The 22,732-nt window shown below is 37.3% G+C and overlaps 1 protein-coding gene across 2 annotated transcripts; it reads right to left on the bottom strand.

Moving 5' to 3' along the window:
- Nucleotides 1–1,051: 1,051 nt before the first annotated feature.
- LOC149832481 (tetratricopeptide repeat (TPR)-containing protein) lies at nt 1,052–20,591 on the bottom strand. Of its 2 annotated transcripts, XM_090012472.1 has the most exons (5): nt 19,580–20,591; nt 18,168–18,217; nt 17,685–17,772; nt 2,786–2,902; nt 1,052–1,463 (listed from the first exon to the last, which is right to left on the bottom strand). In XM_090012472.1, the coding sequence occupies exons 1-5, from the start codon at nt 20,009–20,011 to the stop codon at nt 1,413–1,415; spliced, it is 738 nt and encodes a 245-aa protein (XP_089868598.1). In that variant the 5' UTR covers nt 20,012–20,591; the 3' UTR covers nt 1,052–1,412. The 2 variants fall into 2 exon arrangements, with proteins under 2 accessions (XP_089868598.1, XP_089868599.1); XM_090012473.1 differs by lacking the exon at nt 2,786–2,902.
- Between the last annotated feature and the right edge of the window lie 2,141 nt (nt 20,592–22,732).

Raw genomic sequence — 22,732 nt, 5'->3', positions numbered from 1 at the left:
AAGGCAGATTCATCTGTCTCAAGTTCTGCTTCCTGCAAGAGCTGACCACCCTCACTACTCCAACCCATGCTACAAGCTTGACAGACCATTCAATCCAAAAGTGCCACTGACGAACTTGTTCCTGACATGACTTTTTGACCTTTATCATTACAATAGAAGCCTAAACTATTATGTTCTTTTTATTTATGATGTCTATCTCTCAGGAAAGTCTTATATTCTACTATTTTTTTCACATTCATAAGAACCAAAGAACTCTTATGGTCTCAGAGACAAGTCAAGTCAACCTGTTTTTATGCCATATTTGAGTCAAGCCTCCACAATCTTGCAATGCTCTTGACTATAAATATACGACAGGCATTGCAAAGGTAAAAACTAGCAGGAAGTTCAAGTTGTTGCCAGAAATTGAAAAGTTGTATGGTTCCTATGGAGGTAAGTTTGCACCCTCTACATTGATTCAATTTGATAGTGATGCAAGTCCAGGCTAATACCTACTCATTCAAGGACTTGAATCAAGGACTTGAATCAAGGACTCGAACTGCAACACTCAAATCTCTTCTCCTTGAGTATCCACTAGTTTCAGATGCAAAGAGTATTTAGGATACTCCACGTCTAGAGGCAGATCCTGGTTCCTGGCATTGGGATGGATCTTTTTCTATTACACATCAGAGAGCTGGAAAAGCCTTCCAAACTAAAGGTGGGACCAAAGAAAGCAAGAAGGTTGAAACAAAGCTTATTTATCTCTGAATGAATTTCCTAAAAAACAGTGATACATTCTCAAGATAAAATTTCATTTTGGCTGAAAGACAGAGATGAAATTGAACATGCAGCTAGCTAACTAGCTCTAATGCTCTGACATAAGATCATAACTAAGCATCTCATATTAATTCTATCCTCTAGGAGGAAATGCCATTAGATGGAGAGACAAAATAGCCTCTTTCACTTGCATTTGACATGACAACCACCAGGGGAAAAAAGGCCTTTTGTTTGGACTACTACAGATGCCAAAAGAAAAGATTCAGTTTTCAAGAAAGAGCACTATACCATCAGATAGAATTACTGAAGGGTCATGTATTTGACACAAAAAGAGATACAAAGGCATTGTGTGATATTTTATGAACTAATAATAAGTAAAATAGATCCACAGTAAGACTAGGTGGATATCTAGTTCTACAGATTCATATCTAAAAAATCAGTTGCATGGAACAAAATATGATTGCTATTTATGCTTTTTTTTCTTCAATAACCAATCCCTTTCGTACTTGGACAACTTGCACAGAAATATTTACAGAAGATCATCTAAAGTGTCGATTGCTGCAGTCTCGACTTCAAAAATCAGGAAATAACACAAAATCTCCACTTACTCATAAATGTCCTTTCAACCAGGCTCAGTGATTATATTCGTAAATTGCAAGTTAAGACGTACTTGCAGCAGAAATTTTCTCTTGAAGTTTAGCAATCCGTGCCTATACAAATAATCAAATAATAAGGCATGCATATCAAACCAATTTGAAACATAGAAGGACAAAACTGATCTACTAATGGTTATTTGTTTAGTATGAGGAAATGGAAAATCATTTCATAGGGAAAAGACCTTTTCATGGGAAAGGCAAATCATATGAAAATGTTTTCCCATGAAAGCCACCTTTATATGTTTGTTTCACGAGGTGGGAAAATGCTATTTTGATGTTTGTTTCACATGAGAAAAGTGAAGGTTCTTAGCATTTATGTAACTATGCAAGTAAAGGTGCTGGCATGAAAATAGAATCATAGTAAGGCATGAAAAGGGCAGCATGAAAAAACTCATGATGTGCAATAAGATAGTGCCATTAGAATGTGGCCATCATCAACAATAAAAATAAAATAAAATATCAGGCAAACATCTGCCAATTACTTATGTGCAACCCATTGACTTTAGAAGAGAAAGACAGTATGTCTAACAAAGCAATAGTTAATTGAGAAAAAGAATATGTTAATAACTATTCACAAAAAACAAGTAAGCAAAGTACCTACATCCATTAATTACTTCAAAATGTTAGACATGTGAGAGTGCTAAGTGCAAGATCTTCAAAATATGTTATGATAGACATGAAACGGCTAATCAAAAGATAATATTAATGGTAAGATTTATGTGTCTGCCATATCTTAGAAACAGACAACCAGCAGCGTGATTAGACAACCTTGGAGATGAAGCACTTCGGCAGATGAAACGATTAGGGCTGGGAAACAAGACGAGCAGCTCACCATTCAGATTGACTTGGCCCGTGAGAAGCTCGGCTTGGCTCGGAAATTGAGCTCAACGATCCAGATCATTTAGGTAAATGAGCCAAGCATGAACATGGCAAGCTTGGCTTGTATAGCCTTGTTTTACATATTGTATAATTATGTATTATATATATTTTTATATATTACCAAGCTTTAAAACACTTAAAATAAATTTTTAAAGAAAACAAGCCAGCTCATGATCAGCTCGCCAAACTCAGCTCCGCTTATGATGAGCTCACGAGCCAAGCTCTAGCTGCGGTGTACCCTTAACGAGCCGAGCCCGAACAGCCCAAGCTCGGCTCATTCAGCTCATTTACCAGCTCTAGCAACGATGAAGCATGACAGTTGAACCAGTAGGATTTCTCATGGGAGAGAAATGGGGTTCTTTCACGGCACCCACTTTATATGAAAATGCTTTCATCGGAGGTGGATGAGAGAGCATTTTCCTATGAAACCCACGGTCAACAAGAAATATGAAAGCCACAATCATCTCTAACATTTGAACAAAAAGTTACTGCTTAACCTTATAGGATTTTGAACGACGAGTTGATGGGTCAGTTTGCAATGCAGCTGAATATGCCTTTTGAGCTGCAGCATACTCTTCCATTGCAAAGAAAGCGTCACCTTGGCAAATGTAAGCCTACAAAAAAAATCACTCATTATAACCAGAATAAAATTTCTAGCTTAAGAAATTGCCAATGATAATTCATGCACTTCACTCAAAACTACTGAATACTGATAGTCAAATTTCTTTAAATTTCCAAATTTGTAAGTGGAAACACTTTCTTTTGAAGAGCTTTGCAGGCCAAAATTTTGTAAGGAGAAAGAGAAAAAGTACAATAAGCGAGAACATGTGTCATTGGGACATGCTATTGTTAAATTGTAATTTATAAGACAATGTATTTTCTATATATATTTTATATATATAAAAGAAGATACATATACATATATATATTTCATATATGTATATGTATTCATCTACTTGTATATATAAAATATATAGTTCTTTATTGTATTGGATGTAGAGGTATTTTAGTCATTTCTACATTTTACGCATATTCATGTTTTTGAATATGATTGTTGTTAAAATGTAAACTGTAATATATATATATAATTTAATATTATTATATTTTCTTTTATTATTTTATTTTTCTATTTTTCTTTATTTTCTTTTTTAGCATCTAGTTCAATAGAAACTAGATTGTTGGAACTTGACTGTGCAAATAGCTGTTGGACTGTAGTCCAACAGCTATAATAAATGTTGTTGGACTATAGTCCAACAGCTATAATAATAAATGTTGTTGGACTGTAGTCCAACAGCTATATTAAGAGACGTTGGAATCCAACGTCTCTTTTGGAGAGCTCAAAATGAGCTCTCCTCTCTCTTCCACTTTTTTGTATATATAGGGGTGAACCCCTTCAGTGTAATGTACCATGCTTCTTAAGCATTTTGTCCATGAATAAAGTATTATTTATTTTTCAAGTGTTCTTCCTTTTATACCCTTTCAAGGGTCATGCTTGTAGTGTCTCCAATAGACACTTGTTTGTGAGTTATTTGTGCATTTGTTGAAGACCACCATTTCATTACATGGTATCAAAGCTACGAAATCCTTAGATCTTGAAGTGCTTCCGCCTCGATTTCCGTGCCATATTTACAAAAGGTGTTTTATCACCTTGTTCTTGGCTCAAGAAGGATTGTTTGAAGAAAGGCGAACTTGTGCTACAAAAAATTTTGGTTTTGTATCCTCTCTTATTCCTTTGTCTACTCTTTTTCTTTTCTTTTTATTTTTTCTCTCTCTCCTCCTATTTATTCCTCTTTTACCTTTGTAAAAGATGGATGACAATGATAAGATCACCATCATTCCTATGAAGCTAAATGATACTAACTATGTAATGTGGGCTTCGATTATGAAGCACCACATTTGGGGAAAAGGTTTATGAGGTATAGTGGATGGTTCCGATTTGGAACCTAAACTATCTTTTACCAAGAAAGAGGGTGATAAAGAGGTTCCTCTAACGGAAGAAGAGAAGAGTAAGGTGTTAGCCACTTATGAAAAGAAATGGAAAGAATGGAGGATAGGGCATGCAAAAATTATGTCATGGCTCATCAATAGCATAGACATTAAAAAATGCTCTAGTCTAGCTAAGTTTGAGCATGCCGATAAGGCTTGGGAATACCTCAAAAACATGTATTCCCTTAAAGATATTGCACATGTATGCAATTTACAAGATAAAGTTCGGACAATGACTCAAAAAGATAAAACTATTCGAGAATATTATAATGAGTTGTTCGAACTTTGGAAAGAGTTGGCTCTTCTTGAGCCCAAATGGCATTGTGCCGAAGACATCGAGCTTCGCCAAAAGCAACTCGATATGAAACATTTCTATCAATTTGTGAATGGTCTAAGGCCGGAGTTTGAATCCACCAAATCGGCCCTTTTACATCGTGGAAAAATTCCTTCTATTGTTGATACTATAGAAGAGCTCACTATGGAGGAAAATAGACTTAGAAAAAGTACTCCAAAAGTTGATGATGACTCCGTTTTAGTTGTATCTAGACCGGGGAATCATACTCGTACTTACAAGCCGCCTCATTTTGGAAGGCAAAACGGCGACTTTGATAAAAGAAAAGTTATTTGTCATCATTGTCATGAACCGGGGCACTATAGGCCTCAATGTCCAAAGTTAAAAAGAAGAGAAGAAAAAAGAGTTGCATCTGTTGAATCTGAGTCAAAAGATCAAGATGCACCTGTGTCTATGGCTCAACTGATGGAAATCCTTCAACCTCTTCTCAAAGGGGTATCCTCCTCAACCGAAGCCTCAACTGGAGCGGCAATTGCATCTTTCTCCGGTCCAGGTAACTTTCCTTGGCTTTTAGATTCTGGTGCTTCTTTTCATATGACCCCAAATGTTAATAGTCTATCTGAATGTCTTAAAAATAACTCAAGTGTGTCAAAGGTTTTTACAGCCGATGGCACATCTCTTGAAGTAAAAGGAATAGGATGTTTTGAAAATCTTCAAAAATCCAAAAGATTTTTTATCCCAGAAGTTAGATATATCCCTAAACTTAATTTGAATCTCTTATCTGTCTCGCAAATATCTGATTATGGATGTAATATCTCCTTCTCTTCTCATGGTTGTTGGGTACAGGATCGCCAGTCAGGGAAGCTGATTGGGGAAGGCCATAGAGAAGGAGGACTTTATTACATGGACTTTTTGGAATTACCCAAGAATGCATTTTGTTATAATATTTAGAAATTAGAATTGGATTTATGGCACAAAAGGCTTGACCATCCTCATATGTCTAAAATTCAATATTTTCCAAGTTTGGAAAAATTTTGTAATTCTGAAAATTTTTCTTGTAAAGACTGCATTCTTGGCAAAATGAAAAGGTTACCATTTCTTAGTAGAACTTTTGTTTCCTCACGACCACTTAATACATTTGGATGTTTGGGGCCCCGCACCAGTTATTTCCAAAGGTGGTTATACATATTATGTCATTTTTGTTGATGACTTTTCTAGACATACTTGGATTTATTTTCTTAAACATAAATCTGATGTCTTTGCTAACTTCCAAATATTTCATAAAATGGTTAAAAATAAGTTTCAAAATGATATTTCTGTTTTTCGCACTGATTCAGAGAGAGAATTTATGTCCAACGAATTCAAAGACTATCTCAATTTACATGGTATTACACATCAAAGATCATGTCCACACACTCCACAACAGAATGGCCTAGCCGAACGCAAACATCGGCACATTATGGAAACTACTAGGACATTGCTAATTGCAAATCAAGTTCCAAAAAGTTTTTGGGCTGAAGCAGTCCTAACTGCCACCTACCTCATTAATAGGATGTCATCTTCCTCATTAAAGAATACAACTCCAATAGAAAAACTTGTTAATTTAACTCCAGATTATTCTAGATTAAGAGTCTTTGGATGTAAATGTTTTGTTTTCACTAACAGAAATGACAAACTCTCTCCTCGTGCAATCCCATGTGCCTTTTTAGGATATGCTGATAATCAAAAAGGCTATAGGTGTTTCGATTTTCAAAATGACAAATTATATGTGTCAAGAAATGTATCTTTTTTGGAAAAAGAAAGCTTCTTTGAATTTGAAAAATCCAAGGATGTCACTGAATACTCGTTTTTAATTGATCTAACTTCAAAATCCAATGAATGTGATGTTGGATGTGACCTTGACAATGATCAAAGTCCTATTGTTGTTGAAAATGATGATAATGAAGAGCAAATCCATAGGGATGTTAGTCTACAATAGTCAAGACGTAGAGAGCAAAATCTTCCATGTGCATTACAAAAATACTCTGAAGTCTCACCTAGAAGAACGTCTAGAATCTCTAAACCTCCAGAAAAATTTGTGTCTTATGAATCTTTTTCACCCACGTATAGGGCCGCCATTGCATTAATACAATCATATGTTGAACCATCATCCTATTCTCAAGCAAAAAATCATATAGAATGGATAGAAGCCATGAAAATAGAATTGGATGCACTAGAAAAGGCCAATACTTGAACGATACAAGATATTCCTCCAGGTAAGAAACCTATAGGTTGTAGGTGGGTATACAAAGTCAAAACCAAAAGTGATGGGACCCTGGAAAGATATAAGGCTCGTTTAGTAGCAAAAGGATATGCCCAAGAGTATGGCATCGATTATGAAGAAACATTTGCTCCTGTGGCCCGTATGACCACTGTTAGAACTTTAATAGCCTTGGCCTCCATTAGAACATGGCCTATCTTTCAATTAGATGTCAAAAATGCTTTTCTGAATGGAAATCTCGTTGAAGAAGTATACATGGAAGCCCCACCTAGTATTAGTATCCCTAAGGGTAAAGCTCTTCGTCTAGAAAAAGCTCTTTATGGTCTTAAACAGGCTCCAAAAGCCTGGTATGACCGATTTAGTCATGTTATGCTTGATATTGGTTTTCAACCTTGTTTAACTGACACTATTTTGTTTGTTAAGAAATCTGATGCAGGCATCATTATTCTTCTTCTCTATGTGGACGATATGATCATCACTGGAGGCAACAAACAGGGAGTTGCAAATATCAAATCTCTTCTTAAAACTCACTTTGAAATGACTGACTTAGGTTTATTAAGATATTTTTTAGGCATTGAAGTTGCTTATTCCCCTCGGGGGTATTTGATATCTCAATCTAAATTTGCTCTTGATATCGTTTCCAGGTCTGGCATTACAGATGATAAGAAAGTAGACACTCCAGAAGTTGTCAATGTTAAAATGAAAATTGATGATGGAGAACTTCTTGATGATCCTACTCCTTATAGACAGCTTGTTGGAGTTCTTTCTTATCTTTCCATTACTAGGCCAGATATAACTCATGCGATTCATACAGTCAGTCAGTTTCAGCATGCTCCCACCTCCGTGCACATGGGAGCGATTTTGCGTATTATTAGATACTTAAAATCCTCTCTTTCACGAGGACTCTTCTTGTCTGCTTCATCTTCATTAAATTTAATTGCATATACTGATGCTGACTGGGGAGGTGATCCCAATAATAGACACTCAACTACTGTTTTTTGTGTGTTCCTAGGTGAAACCTTAATTTCGTGGAGGTGCAAGAAGCAGCAAAAAGTCTCTCTTTCCTCCACCGAAGCTGAATACAAAGCCATGGCAACCACCACTATGGAGGTTGTTTGGCTCAGACGATTGCTAGCGGATATGGGAGCTAAAGCAACACAAGCTTCAAAGATGTGTTGTGACAACAAAAGTGCGATCCACATTGTAAGCAACCGGACATTCCATGAGCGTACTAAACACATTGAGATGGACTGTCACTATGTCAGAGAGGAATACTTACATAGAACCATTGATCTGCCATATGTTACATCAGAATATCAATTAGCAGACTTTTTCACCAAGCCTCTCGCTGCTCCCAGATTTCACTTCCTCTTAGACAAACTTTCGCTCATTGTACCGTAAGTTTGAGGGGGAGTGTTAAAATGTAAACTGTAATATATATATTATTTAATATTATTATATTTTCTTTTATTATTTTATTTTTCTATTTTTCTTTATTTTCTTTTTTAGCATCTAGTTCAATAGAAACTAGATATTTGATCCAGTCAAGTTCCTGTTGGAACTTGACTGTGCAAATAGCTGTTGGACTGTAGTCCAACAGCTATAATAAATGCTGTTGGACTATAGTCCAACAGCTATAATAATAAATGTTGTTGGACTGTAGTCCAACAGCTATATTAAGAGACGTTGGAATCCAACGTCTCTTTTGGAGAGCTCAAAATGAGCTCTCCACTCTCTTCCACTTTTTTGTATATATAGGGGTGAACCCCTTCAATGTAATGTACCATGCTTCTTAAGCATTTTGTTCATGAATACAACAACAACAACAACAACTACGCCTTCATCCCAAAACAATTGGGGTCAGCAATATGAACCAAAAAAGAAATTCATTTTGGGTCTTCCACATGAATCCTTTTCCTCCAATCATTTCTATCCAACGCCATGTCCTCGGTGAGGTTCAAAGCATTCATATCCTTTCCTATCATCTCCATCCAAGTCTTCCTAGGCCTACCCCGACCTCTTTTAACTAATATATTTTCCCATTTCTCCAACCTTCTAACTGGAGCATCATTAGGCCTTCGCCGAATATGTCCAAACCACCGTAAACGATTCTCTCGCATCTTATTTTCAATGGGTGCAACACCTACCTTCTTACGTATCTCTTCGTTCCAAATCTTATCTTTTATTGTATTTCCACACATCCATCTAAGCATCCGCATCTCAGCTACACTCATTTTTTGAATATGATGTCTCTTGGCAGCCCAACAATCCGTACCATATAGTAAAGCGGGTCTAATAGTCGTCCTATAAAACTTTTCCTTCAACCGCAATGGCATTCTACGATCGCACAACACTCCAGTAGCACTTTTCCATTTCATTTTGTTCATGAATAAAGTATTATTTATTTTTCAAGTGTTTTTCCTTTTATACCCTTTCAAGGGTCATGCTTGTAGTGTCTCCAATAGACACTTGTTTGTGAGTTATTTGTGCATTTGTTGAAGACCACCATTTCATTACAATTGTAATTCCTCCTTTTTATTTTTTTATTTTTTTATTTTTGTAGTTTTTTTTCATTTCTTATTTTTGTTTTTTTATATAATGTTTTTGTACACAGTCAGCCTTACTGACTGTGTACAGTGTACAACAGTCAGCCATTGACTGTGTACACAGTATTAAAAATATAGACGTTGGGCTGATTCCCAACGTCTCTAATAAGAGTTGTTGGGAATAGCCCAACGTCTCTTAAGTTTGCTTATAAATAAGGCTATGTGAGCCCATTGTATGAATTATTAGAGTAAGGAGTTGTCTCCTTAAGCTTGTAAACACTGTGCATTTATTGCACTTTCTTTGGTGTAAAGCTTATAAACACTGTGCATTTATTGCACTTCTTTTGTGGTGTAAAGCTTATAAACACTGTACATTTATTTTGTGTATTGAGTATTTGAAGTATCAAGTTATTTGAAAACTTGATTGTTTGCGAGGATTCTTCACATGGTATCAGAGCCTTGTTGAAGAAGAAGAATTGCGATTCTCCTCCATTTGAATACCTCGAAAAGCGTGCCTTCAAGCTTTTTGAGATCGAAGTGGATCATCTTCTTCGGGCAATATTTTAGAAGCCTCTTTTATCAAGAAAGACGCGAAAAATACTTGAGGTACGTATTATTTCTTGTCTTCTTTCCTCTCTAATGGGCGAAAAGACTCCCATTTCTCTTTTGGGTTTAAGCTTAATGGCTCAAACTATCATGTTTGGGCCGGTAATATGGAAGCCCATATTAAAGGAAAGGGGCTTTGGGGTTACATTCATGGATCAATACCGGAACCGGAACCCAAAATCACCATCATTGAAGAAGGGGATATTAAGATCCTTGAAGGGGATGAAAGACAAAAGGCTCTTGAGGAATATTCTAAAAAGCATGATGATTGAGAAATGAAGAACTTCAAGATCTTATCTTGGATTTTTTCATCCGTTGAGACCAAGATAAACGCCAATATCATCAAATTTAAAAAAACTTCCGAAGCTTGGTTGTATCTTAAGAAAATGTACACTTCAAGAGACTTATCTCACAAGTACTTTCTCCAAAAGAGGGCTTTGACCCTCCAACAAAATGAAATGACCATTCGGGAGTACTTTGCCGAATTATCCTCTATTTGGGACGAGCTTGCCATCCTTTAACCAAAATGGAGTGGAGAAGCAATCGAATTAAGGCACAAACAACTTGAGGAAGACCGGTTCTTCAATTTTCTAAATGGACTTAGACCCGAATTTGAACAAGTTCGGTCCTCTCTTCTCTCCGCTTTCACATCTCCCTCACTTGAAGATGTAATCACCAAGCTAAGTGGTGAAGAAACCCGTATGGGGATTAGCAAGAATAATCCTAGCATTCTTGTTACCTCTTCTACTCAAGAAGATAGTGAAATGGTTAATGCCGTGTCAAGACCGGGGAATAACGTGAAGACTTATAAACCTCCTCATTTCAAGAACCAAGGTCAAGGAGAAAATGATCGGTATGGCAAAAAAGACTAGCAAATTGAATTGCCACTTTTGTAAAGAACCAGGACATATCAAACCTATGTGTCCTAAATGGAAGAAATTAATTGCAACGGCTATGGCATCCCAAGCAGAAGAACGACCTTCATCATCAAGTGAGTCTCTTTCCCTTCAACAAATCGTAGAGGCATTGCAACCTCTTCTCAAGGGAGGCATTTCCGGAGCCGCCATGTCATCTTCTTCCCCCGGTAAGACATCTTGGCTTTTAGATTCCGGGGCATCCTTTCACATGACCCCTAGTACTTGCTCTCTTTCAAATTTTTCTAAAAATTCGTTTTTATCCTTTGTCTCAACCGCGGATGGAACACCTCTTGAGATTAAAGGAATAGACAATTTTGAAAGACAAGACTTCTTTGTTCCAAAAATTCATCTTATCCCAAAACTTAATTTAAATCTTCTTTCCGTCTCCCAACTCTCAGACCATGGTTGCGATATAAAATTCTCTTCTAATAAATGTTGGATACAGGATCGCCAGTCCAGGAGATTGATTGGGGAAGGCTCTAGAAGAGGAGACCTCTACTACGTTGATTTTCTTCAAGTTCCCAAGAGTCAATTTTGTAATGTTGTTCAAAACAAAGATATTCATGTATGGCATAAGAGATTGGGTCATCCCAATATTGTTAAAATCTCCTATCTGCCTTTTATTAAACATCTTTGTAAAAGCGATTTTCTATGTAAAGAATGTATTCTTGGAAAAATGAAATGTTTGCCTTTTCCTCAAAGATCCATGTTTACGACAAAACCATTTGAAATTGTCCATTCCAATGTATGGGGTCCGGCTCCTGTGATGTCAAAGGGAGGATTTTCATACTATGTGATTTTTGTGGATGACTACACTAGGTTTTGTTGGATTTATTTTCTTAAACATAAACATGAAGTTTTTTCAACTTTTAAAAGTTTTTATATGATGATTTCAAATCAATTCAATGGATGCCTAAAAATCCTTAGGTCCGACTCTGGAGGAAAATACCTCTCAAATGAATTCAAAAGTTATCTTGAAATTTTTGATATTCTTCACCAAAAATCTTGTCCGAGAACCCCCTAACAAAATGGGTTAGCCGAACGAAAGCATAGGCACATCATTGAAACAACTAGAACTTTACTCATTTCACAAAACATTCCAAAGAATCTCTGGGCTGAGGCAGCCCTTACCTCTGTCTATCTCATAAACAGACTTCCATCGAAAAATTTAAGCAAAATTTCTCCCTTTGAAAAATTATATGAAAAGGAACCTGATTATAGTAGGTTAAGGGTCTTTGGGTGTAAATGTTTTATTCTTACTGATAAGAATGTCAAACTTTCTCCTAAGGCCATTCCTTGTGCCTTTCTTGGCTATTCTGAAACCCAAAAGGGTTTTCGTTGTTATGATGTCAAAAGTGATAAACTGTATGTTTCCAGAAATGTGAGTTTTTTGGAAAATCTTAGTGGATTCGAACATTGTGAATCTCATAATGAAAACGTGGATTATTCTCTTCTATTTGATTTACTGAATAAAGACGATGATACTAGTGATGATGAGTCAGATCAAAGTAACTCAAACGAATTTGAAACTGAGGAAAACATCCCCTTGCTCCCTTCATCACATCAACATATTGATGAAGGATTACCCAGAGACCCTATCACCTATACTCATAGAGATCGAAACAACTTTAGAAGTGCTCTTGAAAGATATGATAATGTTAGTCCAAGTACTCCTCAGAGCGAAGTGATCCCTCGTAGAACCGAAAGAAGTAGAAAGACTCCTTCTAGGTTCATTTCCTATGACTCTTTTTCACCTAAACATAGGGCCTGCCTTAGTGCCATTCACTCTTATATAGAACCTAGAAATTTTGAAGCACGAAAGTGCCCTGAATGGATTAGTGCAATGGACAATGAACTTGAGGCTCTAAGAAAAGCCAAAACTTGGGAGTTTCAAAATTTTCTTAAAGGTAAGAAAACAATAGGGTGCAGATGGGTTTTCAAAATAAAGACTAAAAGTGATGGATCCCTTGAAAGATATAAAGCTCGTTTGGTTGCAAATGATATAGTCAAGAGTATGGTATTGACTACGAAGAAACTTTTGCTCATGTAGCTCGTATGGTCATTGTCCGATGTCTTATAACTGTTGCTTCTATCAACAAGTGAAACATCTATCAAATGGATGTTAAAAATGTTTTTTTAAATGGTGATTTAAACGAAGAAGTTTATATGGATGCTCCACCTGGAATGAAGACTCCTAAGGGAAAAGTGTTTCGTCTTCAAAAAGCACTTTATAGTCCAAAACAAGCCTCCAATGCTTGGTATGATAAGTTTAACTCTGTAATGATTGAAAATGGATTTTCCTCTTGCTTTACTGACACTGCTCTATTTGTTAGAAAATCCAATGCAGGGATTGTGATTTTATTATTATATGTTGATGACATGCTGATCACCGGGAGTGATTCTAACGGGGTTAAGAGTATAAAATCTATCTTGAAAGATAAATTTGAAATGTCTGATTTGGGTTTTCTAACTTATTTTTTGGGGATTGAAGTAGCATACTCCCTTAGAGGATATTTCTTATCTCAAACTAAGCTTGCTTCTGATATCATTGACAGGTCAGGTATTACAGATGACAAGCTTTGTGAAACTCCTGCAGTAGTAGGGGCAAAAATGAAAATTGATGATGGGGTTCCCCTTTCGGATCCTACACCCTACAGACAGCTTGTAGGATCATTGATGTATATAAGTATTACCAGACCAGATATATTTCATGCAGTCCATACTGCAAGTCAGTTTCAGCATGCGCCTACATCAGTTCACATGAGTGCCATCTTGCGAGTCGTAAGATACATAAAAGGCACACTAAATAAGGGAGTATTCTTATCCTCTTCTTCTGAATTAAAATTAATTGCTTATACTGACTCTGACTGGGGAGGTAACCCAAATAACCGTCACTCCACCACTGGTTTTTGTGTGTTTTTAGGAGACTCGCTGATTTCATGGAGATGTAAAAAGCAACAAAAAGTGTCTCTATCCTCAACAGAAGCTGAATATCGTGTCATGACGACTACTACCATGGAAATTGTATGGATTCATCAGCTATTAGAAGATATGGGGATCTCAATAGCAGGGCCCACCAAGCTATGCTGTGATAACAAGAGTGCAATATATATTACCAAAAATCATACTTTTCATGAGCGGACTAAACACATTGAGATGGACTGTCACTATGTTCGGGAAGCGTATCTGAAAGGAGTTATAGATCTTCTATATGTAACTTCAGAATATCAGTTGGCAGATTTCTTCACCAAAGCTTTGTGTGCTCCGCGGTTCAATTTCCTCATTGGCAAACTTTCGGTCATCTTGCCCTAAGTTTGAGGGGGGGTGTTAAATTGTAATTTATAAGACAATGTATTTTCTATATATATTTTATATATATAAAAGAAGATACATATACATATATATATTTCATATATGTATATGTATTCATCTACTTGTATATATAAAATATATATTTCTTTATTGTATTGGCTGTAGGGGTATTATAGTCATTTTTACATTTTACGCATATTCATGTTTTTGAATATGATTGTAATTTCTCCTTTTTATTTTTTTATTTTTTTATTTTTGTAGTTTTTTTTCATTTCTTATTTTTGTTTTCTTATATAATGTTTTTGTACACAGTCAGTGGCTGACTGTGTACAGTGTACAACAGTCAGCCATTGACTGTGTACACAGTGTTAAAAATATAGACGTTGGGCTGATTCCCAACGTCTCTAATAAGAGTTGTTGGGAATAGCCCAACATCTCTTAAGTTTGCTTATAAATAAGGCTATGTGAGCCCATTGTATGAATTATTAGAGTAAGGAGTTGTCTCCTTAAGCTTGTAAACACTGTGCATTTATTGCACTTTCTTTGGTGTAAAGCTTATAAACACTGTGCATTTATTGCACTTCTTTTGTGGTGTAAAGCTTATAAACACTCTACATTTATTTTATGTATTGAGTATTTGAAGTATCAAGTTATTTGAAAACTTGATTGTTTGGGAGGATTCTTCACAGCTATATTGTTTCATGTATATGAAAAACAACACAATGTACAGATGGTGTGATGTGGGTTTTTTTTAGCGAACCACATGACATGCTATGATATGTCCAATACTATTTCAATGTTGTTAATAATTTCTAAACATATTTTCAATTAAAAATATGTTTTTATATATTAAGATATCAAAAAAATCAATTAAAACAAAAAACTTGTGTCATCATATCCTCAATCTCAAAAAATTGTGTATTTATGTCTTGTATCCATATTGAATCCATGTTTGTGTCTATGTCCATGTGACATAGCAGCAACAAAACAAAGGCTGAAGACAAATAGCACATCAAGCAAGGTCAGTAACAACAATATCCACTAAGGTTAAGCGAGAATATATTCTGTTACAAAAGAAGGAATAAGCTAATGGCAACATTTATTGCACCAATGGCCTTAAATCATCACAATTAAAACAAGAAATAATAATAAGAATGAAGCACTAACATCAACATTGAGTCATTGACTAACATGTTAAACATATCTGGGGAGCCTCAAGGGTAGGAGAGCAGATAGGCTACTTTTACTGGTGATCTCCCTGGTAAAAGATGCCTTTTTTTTATCAAGAAAACACCATCAGCTATGTCACAAGGACTCTCCAACTAGGTGACGCACCCACGTCGCACCCGCACCCGATGCGGTCAACCTGACCCTGGGTGCAATCAATGCACTCAGGGTCATTTATGTCCAACTTTTGGACTATATATATATATATATATATATATATATATATATATATATATATATATATATATATATATAATTTTTATATTTTTGCCGCACCCCCGCACCCAAGTTTTTTTAAAGTGCCGCACCCCGCACCCGCACCCGCACCCGCACCCATGTGACATAGACCATCAGACTTAGAACATCTATATAGAAGAGGGAACAACATTATAACCTATGTCACATGGGTGCGGGTGTGGGGATGCGGCACTTTAAAAAAACATGGGTGCGGGTGTGCGGCAAAAAAAATCGGACCCAGGTCAGATTCAGATCCGACCCGGATCCAAATCCGTGCTTATTTAAAGCACGCATGGTAAGGTTTCTCATTCGAGAAACCCTCCCCCACGCGGAAGCAGATCAGGTCATGTTGAACATGAGCGTTTTTGCTCATGCACATATCGTGGCCGTCTGTTTGCATTTTGGATGAATGCCACGTGGTTTGTTGACTTTTTAGCTTTTTAAAATGCAAATCGGATGGCCACGATGGCGGCATGAGCAAAAACGCTCATGTTCTGATCTGCTTCCCCCTCCCCAAGCTGCTCACTCTCTCTCCTCACTCACCTTCTCCCCCCACCACAGGCTCCCTCTCTCCCATTCGTTGTTCGGCCACCTGACGCCGGCAAGCCCCACGTCCGGTGAGCCACCCGACGTCGGTCCTTCCTGTGCCAACAATGCGCCCTCTGGCCCCCTTTCAAGTGAGCTCCCTCTCGCCTCACTCTTTCCTCGTTGTCTTCTTCTTCAGGCGAGCTTCCCTCGACGTCGTGATTTTCATTTTTTTTACATAGGGTTGGGTTGACCACACCAGGAGCCGCACCCACACGTGCACCCGTGTCGTGTCGCATCACGTCGACGCAGGTGCGACACCTGGTTAGCCGAATCCCTGTGACATAGATTATAACACAAAAAAATTGACTTGAAACTCAACCCACTGAGACAACAAAATAAAATAAATGACCAAGTTTGTAGCACACCTTAACAATGTGTTCCCGTCTTTGGCTAAATGTTGCTTATACATGTTAACTTGTCCAACTTTTCACACATATCCATTTCTCTCATTGATATTTTTTTCAGAGAAACATTTCTCTCATTGCTGGAACAATATCTGAAATAACTCGGGTCAAAAGCTTATTAAACAGCTTTGATTTTTGTAATGAATCATCTGTCATTTATAGTGATGACAGAAGCACTTTGGCGCTTGCATCAAAACCAATTTTTCATGACAGATCAAAACATATATATACAGTGACTATCATTTTATTCACAAAAGGGGGAGAATGAAGAGATAAGCACAGAATTCATTGGAACTGAAGATCAAGTAACTGACATTCACCCAAAGGGCGTCAAAAGGAAGACTAGCTAATTTGAAGAGCGAGTTGTACACAAGTATGCTCAATGTACAACTTGAGGGGGAGTATTAACTTTTCTTGCTTATGTGGACAACTTGTGGTCCTTTGTATTATATGGAATAGTTGTGTCTCCTTTGCTTTTTGAATGTTCTGCATTTCCTTTTTTTTGTTTTGTACAATACCGGCCAGAACCACATTTGTGGCATGTTGTAATTATTGATTATTATTTGTGCTCTTTGTGTTGACCATAATTAGGTTTAACATAAAGACATTTGTATGTTGCACCTCACGCAGGAAGTTAAAGGGGCCACATGGGCTTGGGTCTTCTTCTTCTCCATTATCTACAGCTTCCTCAAGTGTTTTTTAATATGCCCTATTATGTGAAAAATCCCAATTATCATATTGGCCTAAAAGATAATTTCAACTAAACCAGCTTAATTTTTTATAATTAGTGCAATATATTGGTAGTTTAACAAATGGATATTTTTGGATATATCATGGCAAATATCCAACCAAATCAACACTCTGTCATGCTTAGAACATAGTGACAAGTGCTTCAGTAGGCTTGGAAATATGACCTTTCATTTACCAGCGTATTTTGTACGACCATACAATGTTCAACCACAAAAAAAGGGAAAGCGTGAAAACAATCCGTCCGACAAATGTTTCAAAAGAAATGCTTTACCTGAGGATAATTTGGAGCGACTCTCGAAGCTTCAGTGGCATCTTGAAGAGCACCAGAATAGTCACCCATTGCTAACCTTGCAGCAGATCTGAAAGAACAAAGCAACTATGCATCACACACGAGTCACAATGCATATTGTTCTCAGAAAGCTTATGATGATAATTCTTAAGTGCATCAAAATGTTCCATAGAGTGAAGAAATTTTCCTATCTCTTATCTAATCCATCTCTTATTAAGAGTGAAACCCACTTGAAGCAGCTTCATGTTATGGTGGGAAGTGGGAACATTCCCTTGACTTTATGCCATTTACTTCATTAGAAGTTACGTATTTTGATGGCAATGTCCTATGGTTTTTAATGATTAGCAGGAACAGTCCCTCTATCAATGATTAAGGTTCTAGTTCCTATAAAATGACACCATTAAATGTCATAACAATCTTATTGACTTGGAACCATTCTAATAGGAGAGGATGAGATTTGCAGACCTGACTCTGTAGATAAAGTGCATGCCTCCAGAGGGTTTAAGATCGATAGCCTGAAATACAAAAAAGTTTAAACCATCACCCTCACTTGTCAAAACAGCCAAGAAAAAACATCAATAAAACATGACTTGTATTGTTGTTCGACTTTAGGAAATACATTGATGTGGCAGTGGCGTGATGAATTCTACAAGTCCTATTAATAAAAAATATGCAGTGAAGAGAACTACTAATTATCAGATAGTGCAATATTTGAGATTATTTTCTAAGGTTTGAACTGAATCGCTTGTCAAAGATGAACTTGAATAAGGCTCGCACACTCTCCCCTTGAGTTGAGTTAGGCCAAGCTCCAGAGTAAATTTGTTTGATGAACTTACTATAAAAAAGATAGAGCGTTGCAAAGCTCCTGCTTCTTTGAAAGTTGACAATTCTTCCCCGAGAAATAACATCTTCTGGAATTGTCCTTCCAAGCACTTCATTTCTAATGTTCATAATCTTTGTTTCTTGTGGCACAGCTCGTGCCTCTTTGAGAGTTTAATCAATTGTTCCCACCATGCAGGTTATTTTAGATCACAAGCAACCACAAGGCAAGGTGATCCACCATTGACTAGGACTTGAAATTCAGACACCACTTTTTGAATTGAATTCTTTAATAATGCCGATGAACTTGCACGATTCTCATATACAAGTGTGTTATAAACTTGTAATTCTATACCAACATATCCTTTCATGTTGTTTCTTAACTTCACTTTGTCTCCCTTTCAAGAAGGACCCTTCGATTCGATCTCCAACTTTATATGTTTTAATCTTTTCATCAACAAGCTCAGGTAGAAATCTCATTTTTTAGCCTTGATCATTACTTTCCATCAGTCATCTTCCCTCTAGATGCCACCACCAATTTGTTATCTACTCCATTCTTAAGCCCTATTTTTGTTTTAGAAGGCTAGAAACTTCCAATTACGAAGGTGAAATACTTTCCTCATGCAACAATATACCTCAGGGACAGGCTCTTTGAGGTCCTGTTTCCAGGAGGAACAACACCAAACCATTGACACGCGTTCGACGCAACTATACTTTTTAATAATTTTGCACTTCGTTATTTTTTCAATTATTTTTGTGTTTTTTTCTTAACTTTCGAGTTTAATCCTTGAACTGTGCATATAAATATTCAAACATATCCTCATATAATAAACTTTTAAACATGTACGTATCCACGAGTTTTATCTCGTGTTCGAATCGTATCCATGTCTGTAATGAACAACTGGCCATCTTGACATAAAAATTGAAATGGATCAAACAATCCAACAATTGCGCGAAAACGAACGAAAGGCGTTATTTCATCGATTAGAACCAAAGCTTACGACGGTAATTTCGGAACCGGATCAGGGACAAGAAGGACATCTCACGAAGAACCTCACCTGAGAGAGCAAGCCGACGGCTCCGGCGAAATTTCCACCGTCCATCTCTCCCTCCGCCCTCTTCCTGAGTGCGAGGGCCTCCAGGCCCGCCGCCGGGTCCGAGACACCGCAGTATCCGGCCAGGACGTCGGCGACCCGGGACGCAGTGGCGCAGTGGCGGACGACGACCCCGTCGGGGAGGACCGCCACGTTGGGTCCCGCGCCGCAGAGGCCTAGGCACCCGCAGGACGTCACCGATACGCCCGGCGGGGCGAGTCCCTCCAGCAGCGCTAGCGTCTCCCTCGACCCGCTCCGGTTGCACGTCCGGTTCACGCACACGCGGATCTCCCTCGCCTCCGAGACGATCCGACTCCGCGGTTGGCGTATCGGGTGGACGGAACCGGCGGAGCAGAGGAGGCGGAGAGGCCGCGGCACCTCGAGAAGAGGGATCATTGCTTTTCGGAAAGCGAGAGCGGGAGGGGAAGAGGTGACGTTTTTATACGGGGAGGGAATCGCCAGAATATTCGGATCGTGTCCATCTCAGAAGAAAATGGACTTCGTCACTTCGTAGGGGCTTCTGAAGAAAAAGCCAGACTTCTTTTGCTGCCACCTCAAACGTTTTGTCCAATTTTTCGTCCCGACGTGCGCATACTCCTTTTTTTCCAAACACAGCGGCACGACATGATCGGTTGACGTCTGGGATTTTCCCAGGGTCACTCACTGCGAGTACTTTATAAAGTACTTGGGGGACAAAACACAAAATCTATGCACCCATTCAAAACACACCCACGGAACACGGGAGGGTGTTGCCTGTTCTACCCCGAAGACGGACTGTGTCCGAATGAGTTGAGCGCAACGTATATAAGCACGTGGGAGCTCGTATCCCCGTGTATGTCGGCATCACTTAGCGTCAGAGTTCGGTGCAGTTGCAAAAATGTAAGTACTCTTTCCTGCTATTCTCATCATTAAACAACGGTTCGAGAAAATGACAAAAATATCTTTAATCCAAAAAAAGAGAAATTAAAAAAAAAAACAAAAATATCCTTCATACAAAAAGCTGAGGATGATGTTAACTCTAAATCCAAACGTTAAGTCCAAATGTTCTATTTGCATCATCTACTGTAACATAAGCTTTTTTTTACGATGCACCATTTATCGTCATTTGTTGTTGCTAGAGCAGCCTTTACCGTCGTCTCGAGTCTAGGTATCCTCCTTAGTTTTTAGCTTATGTTACAACACATTGTCGCATTCTCGTTCTTGCCTTGTGTTACAAAACATTCTCGGGTTTGTTTCTACCTTGTTGAGATAACTATAAATCAATTGATTGGTTCGATCATTGGTGGGCGTCATAGAGGCATTTGTCGACCATCTCTTTTTAAAGTCTTCTCTTCTTTTTTGTTGTCGTTAGGCAGTATGGAAAAAAACAATGACGCACAAGCATTCCAACAAGTGTCATTAAGGCGTCGTGAGTACGTTTCCATGTCATCATGCTATTAGAAGAACATATATCATTGTGAGTGCCATTAAGGCGTTGTTTTGTTATTGTAGGTGAATCTTGTCTTTTTGACGATTAGAAAATGAAAGATATTTGTAAGACGCTAAGACTTGTTGACAAAAATGCTTATTTATAGATGCGAGGAAGGGCTTCTACCCCATCCGGTATCATCCATTCACTCAGTATATGCAATGTATCGCAAATCGTGGTAGTAGTAACATGCTACCGATTTGTGAGATATTGTTTTGTTTGTTAATATCAATTTGTAAGTTATTATGCTGAATTTTCGTATCGATTTGTAATACATTTTGCGATATGTATATCGATTTGTAAGATATTATGTGTTTTGTAATATTGATTTGTAAGCTATTATGCTGAATTTTTGTATCGATTTATAATATAATTTGTGATATGTATATCGATTTGTAAGATATTATGTGTTTCGCAGTGTCAATTTGTAAGATGTCATACCATGTAGTGTCCTATCGCGATCTACACAATGACGTCTATGTCAGTCACAACCGGATGAAAATCACAATGTGCATGAGTACAAATCACGATAAAAGTGCACGAACAAATTGTTGTCTCATCTAGCCTTCAAATATACACATTGTTGTACAACCCAATCCAATCAATCTCCCACCTAAACCCATAATTATAAATCGACGTGAAATTCAACAAAAAAAATTAAGGTAAATTCAAAGTGATTTATAGCACGATACTGATTTATATTTTATACAGAAACAATATTTTAATAACAGTTGCAAATCAATGAGTAACTTTAAAACTATAAATCAATGTGATTTACAACTGCAATCATTTACGAAAAAATCTAGTCTTTTTTTACATGACCATCATCAAAAAAATAGATATCATCACCAATAGGTAATTATCGAGATGTCTAATTGTATTTATAAAGTAACTGTGACAACGATATGTCTTTGTTTATCTATGTGAATGATATCGATATGTAATATCGCGATTTACTCACAACGGTTTGCAACTGTTACTTAAATCGATTTGTACTTTACTAAGTCTAAACATTGTGTCGATTTGTGCACACGTGCGTAAAATCCTGCAAAATGTAAAACCCTAATATAGATCTATATATAAAACCCAACCCGACCCGACCTGATTCGTTGTTCAAGTCTAAAACCCTAATCTATTTAACCTCTCTTCCTCTTTTTTGCGGCAGCGCAACTTCTTCTTTTTTCTCCTCTACCTTCTTCTTCTTCTTCTTCTTCTCCTCTTGTATTTTTCTTTCTTCTTTATTCTTCTGTGTTCCTTCTACATGTGTTTGATAGATGAGGTTTGATGCTAATAACGTAGTTGTTTCATGCCATGAGAAAAGATTTGTATAATCTTCGATGATGATTATGGTGGTTATCTTCTGCATATACATCGATAAATTTATGACACCATAATCATCTTCAATCATTGTCGTCATACCGAAGCAAGCACAAATATTCTGCAGGATAGACAAGGGGTGATGCTGATGTCCATCTATTTGATCCATTCCTACTATCGAACCCTCCATTGTTCACAAACTATACTTCATAGTTGGAAAAATATTTGTCTAATCTTCGATATACTTCATGACAAATACATAAAAGTGATTTATCATGCAGCCCATCAGCTCCTTCAAGGGGACAATGCCTCAGCTGAAGTTTGTGAAGCAT

The sequence above is a fragment of the Nuphar pumila genome, chromosome 7, assembly GCF_984573655.1.
Source record: "Nuphar pumila chromosome 7, dmNupPumi1.hap1.1, whole genome shotgun sequence".
NCBI classification, from domain to species: domain Eukaryota; kingdom Viridiplantae; phylum Streptophyta; class Magnoliopsida; order Nymphaeales; family Nymphaeaceae; genus Nuphar; species Nuphar pumila.
The sequence above is the reverse complement of the archived record's forward strand: the minus strand, read 5'-3'. Positions and strand labels throughout refer to the sequence as shown.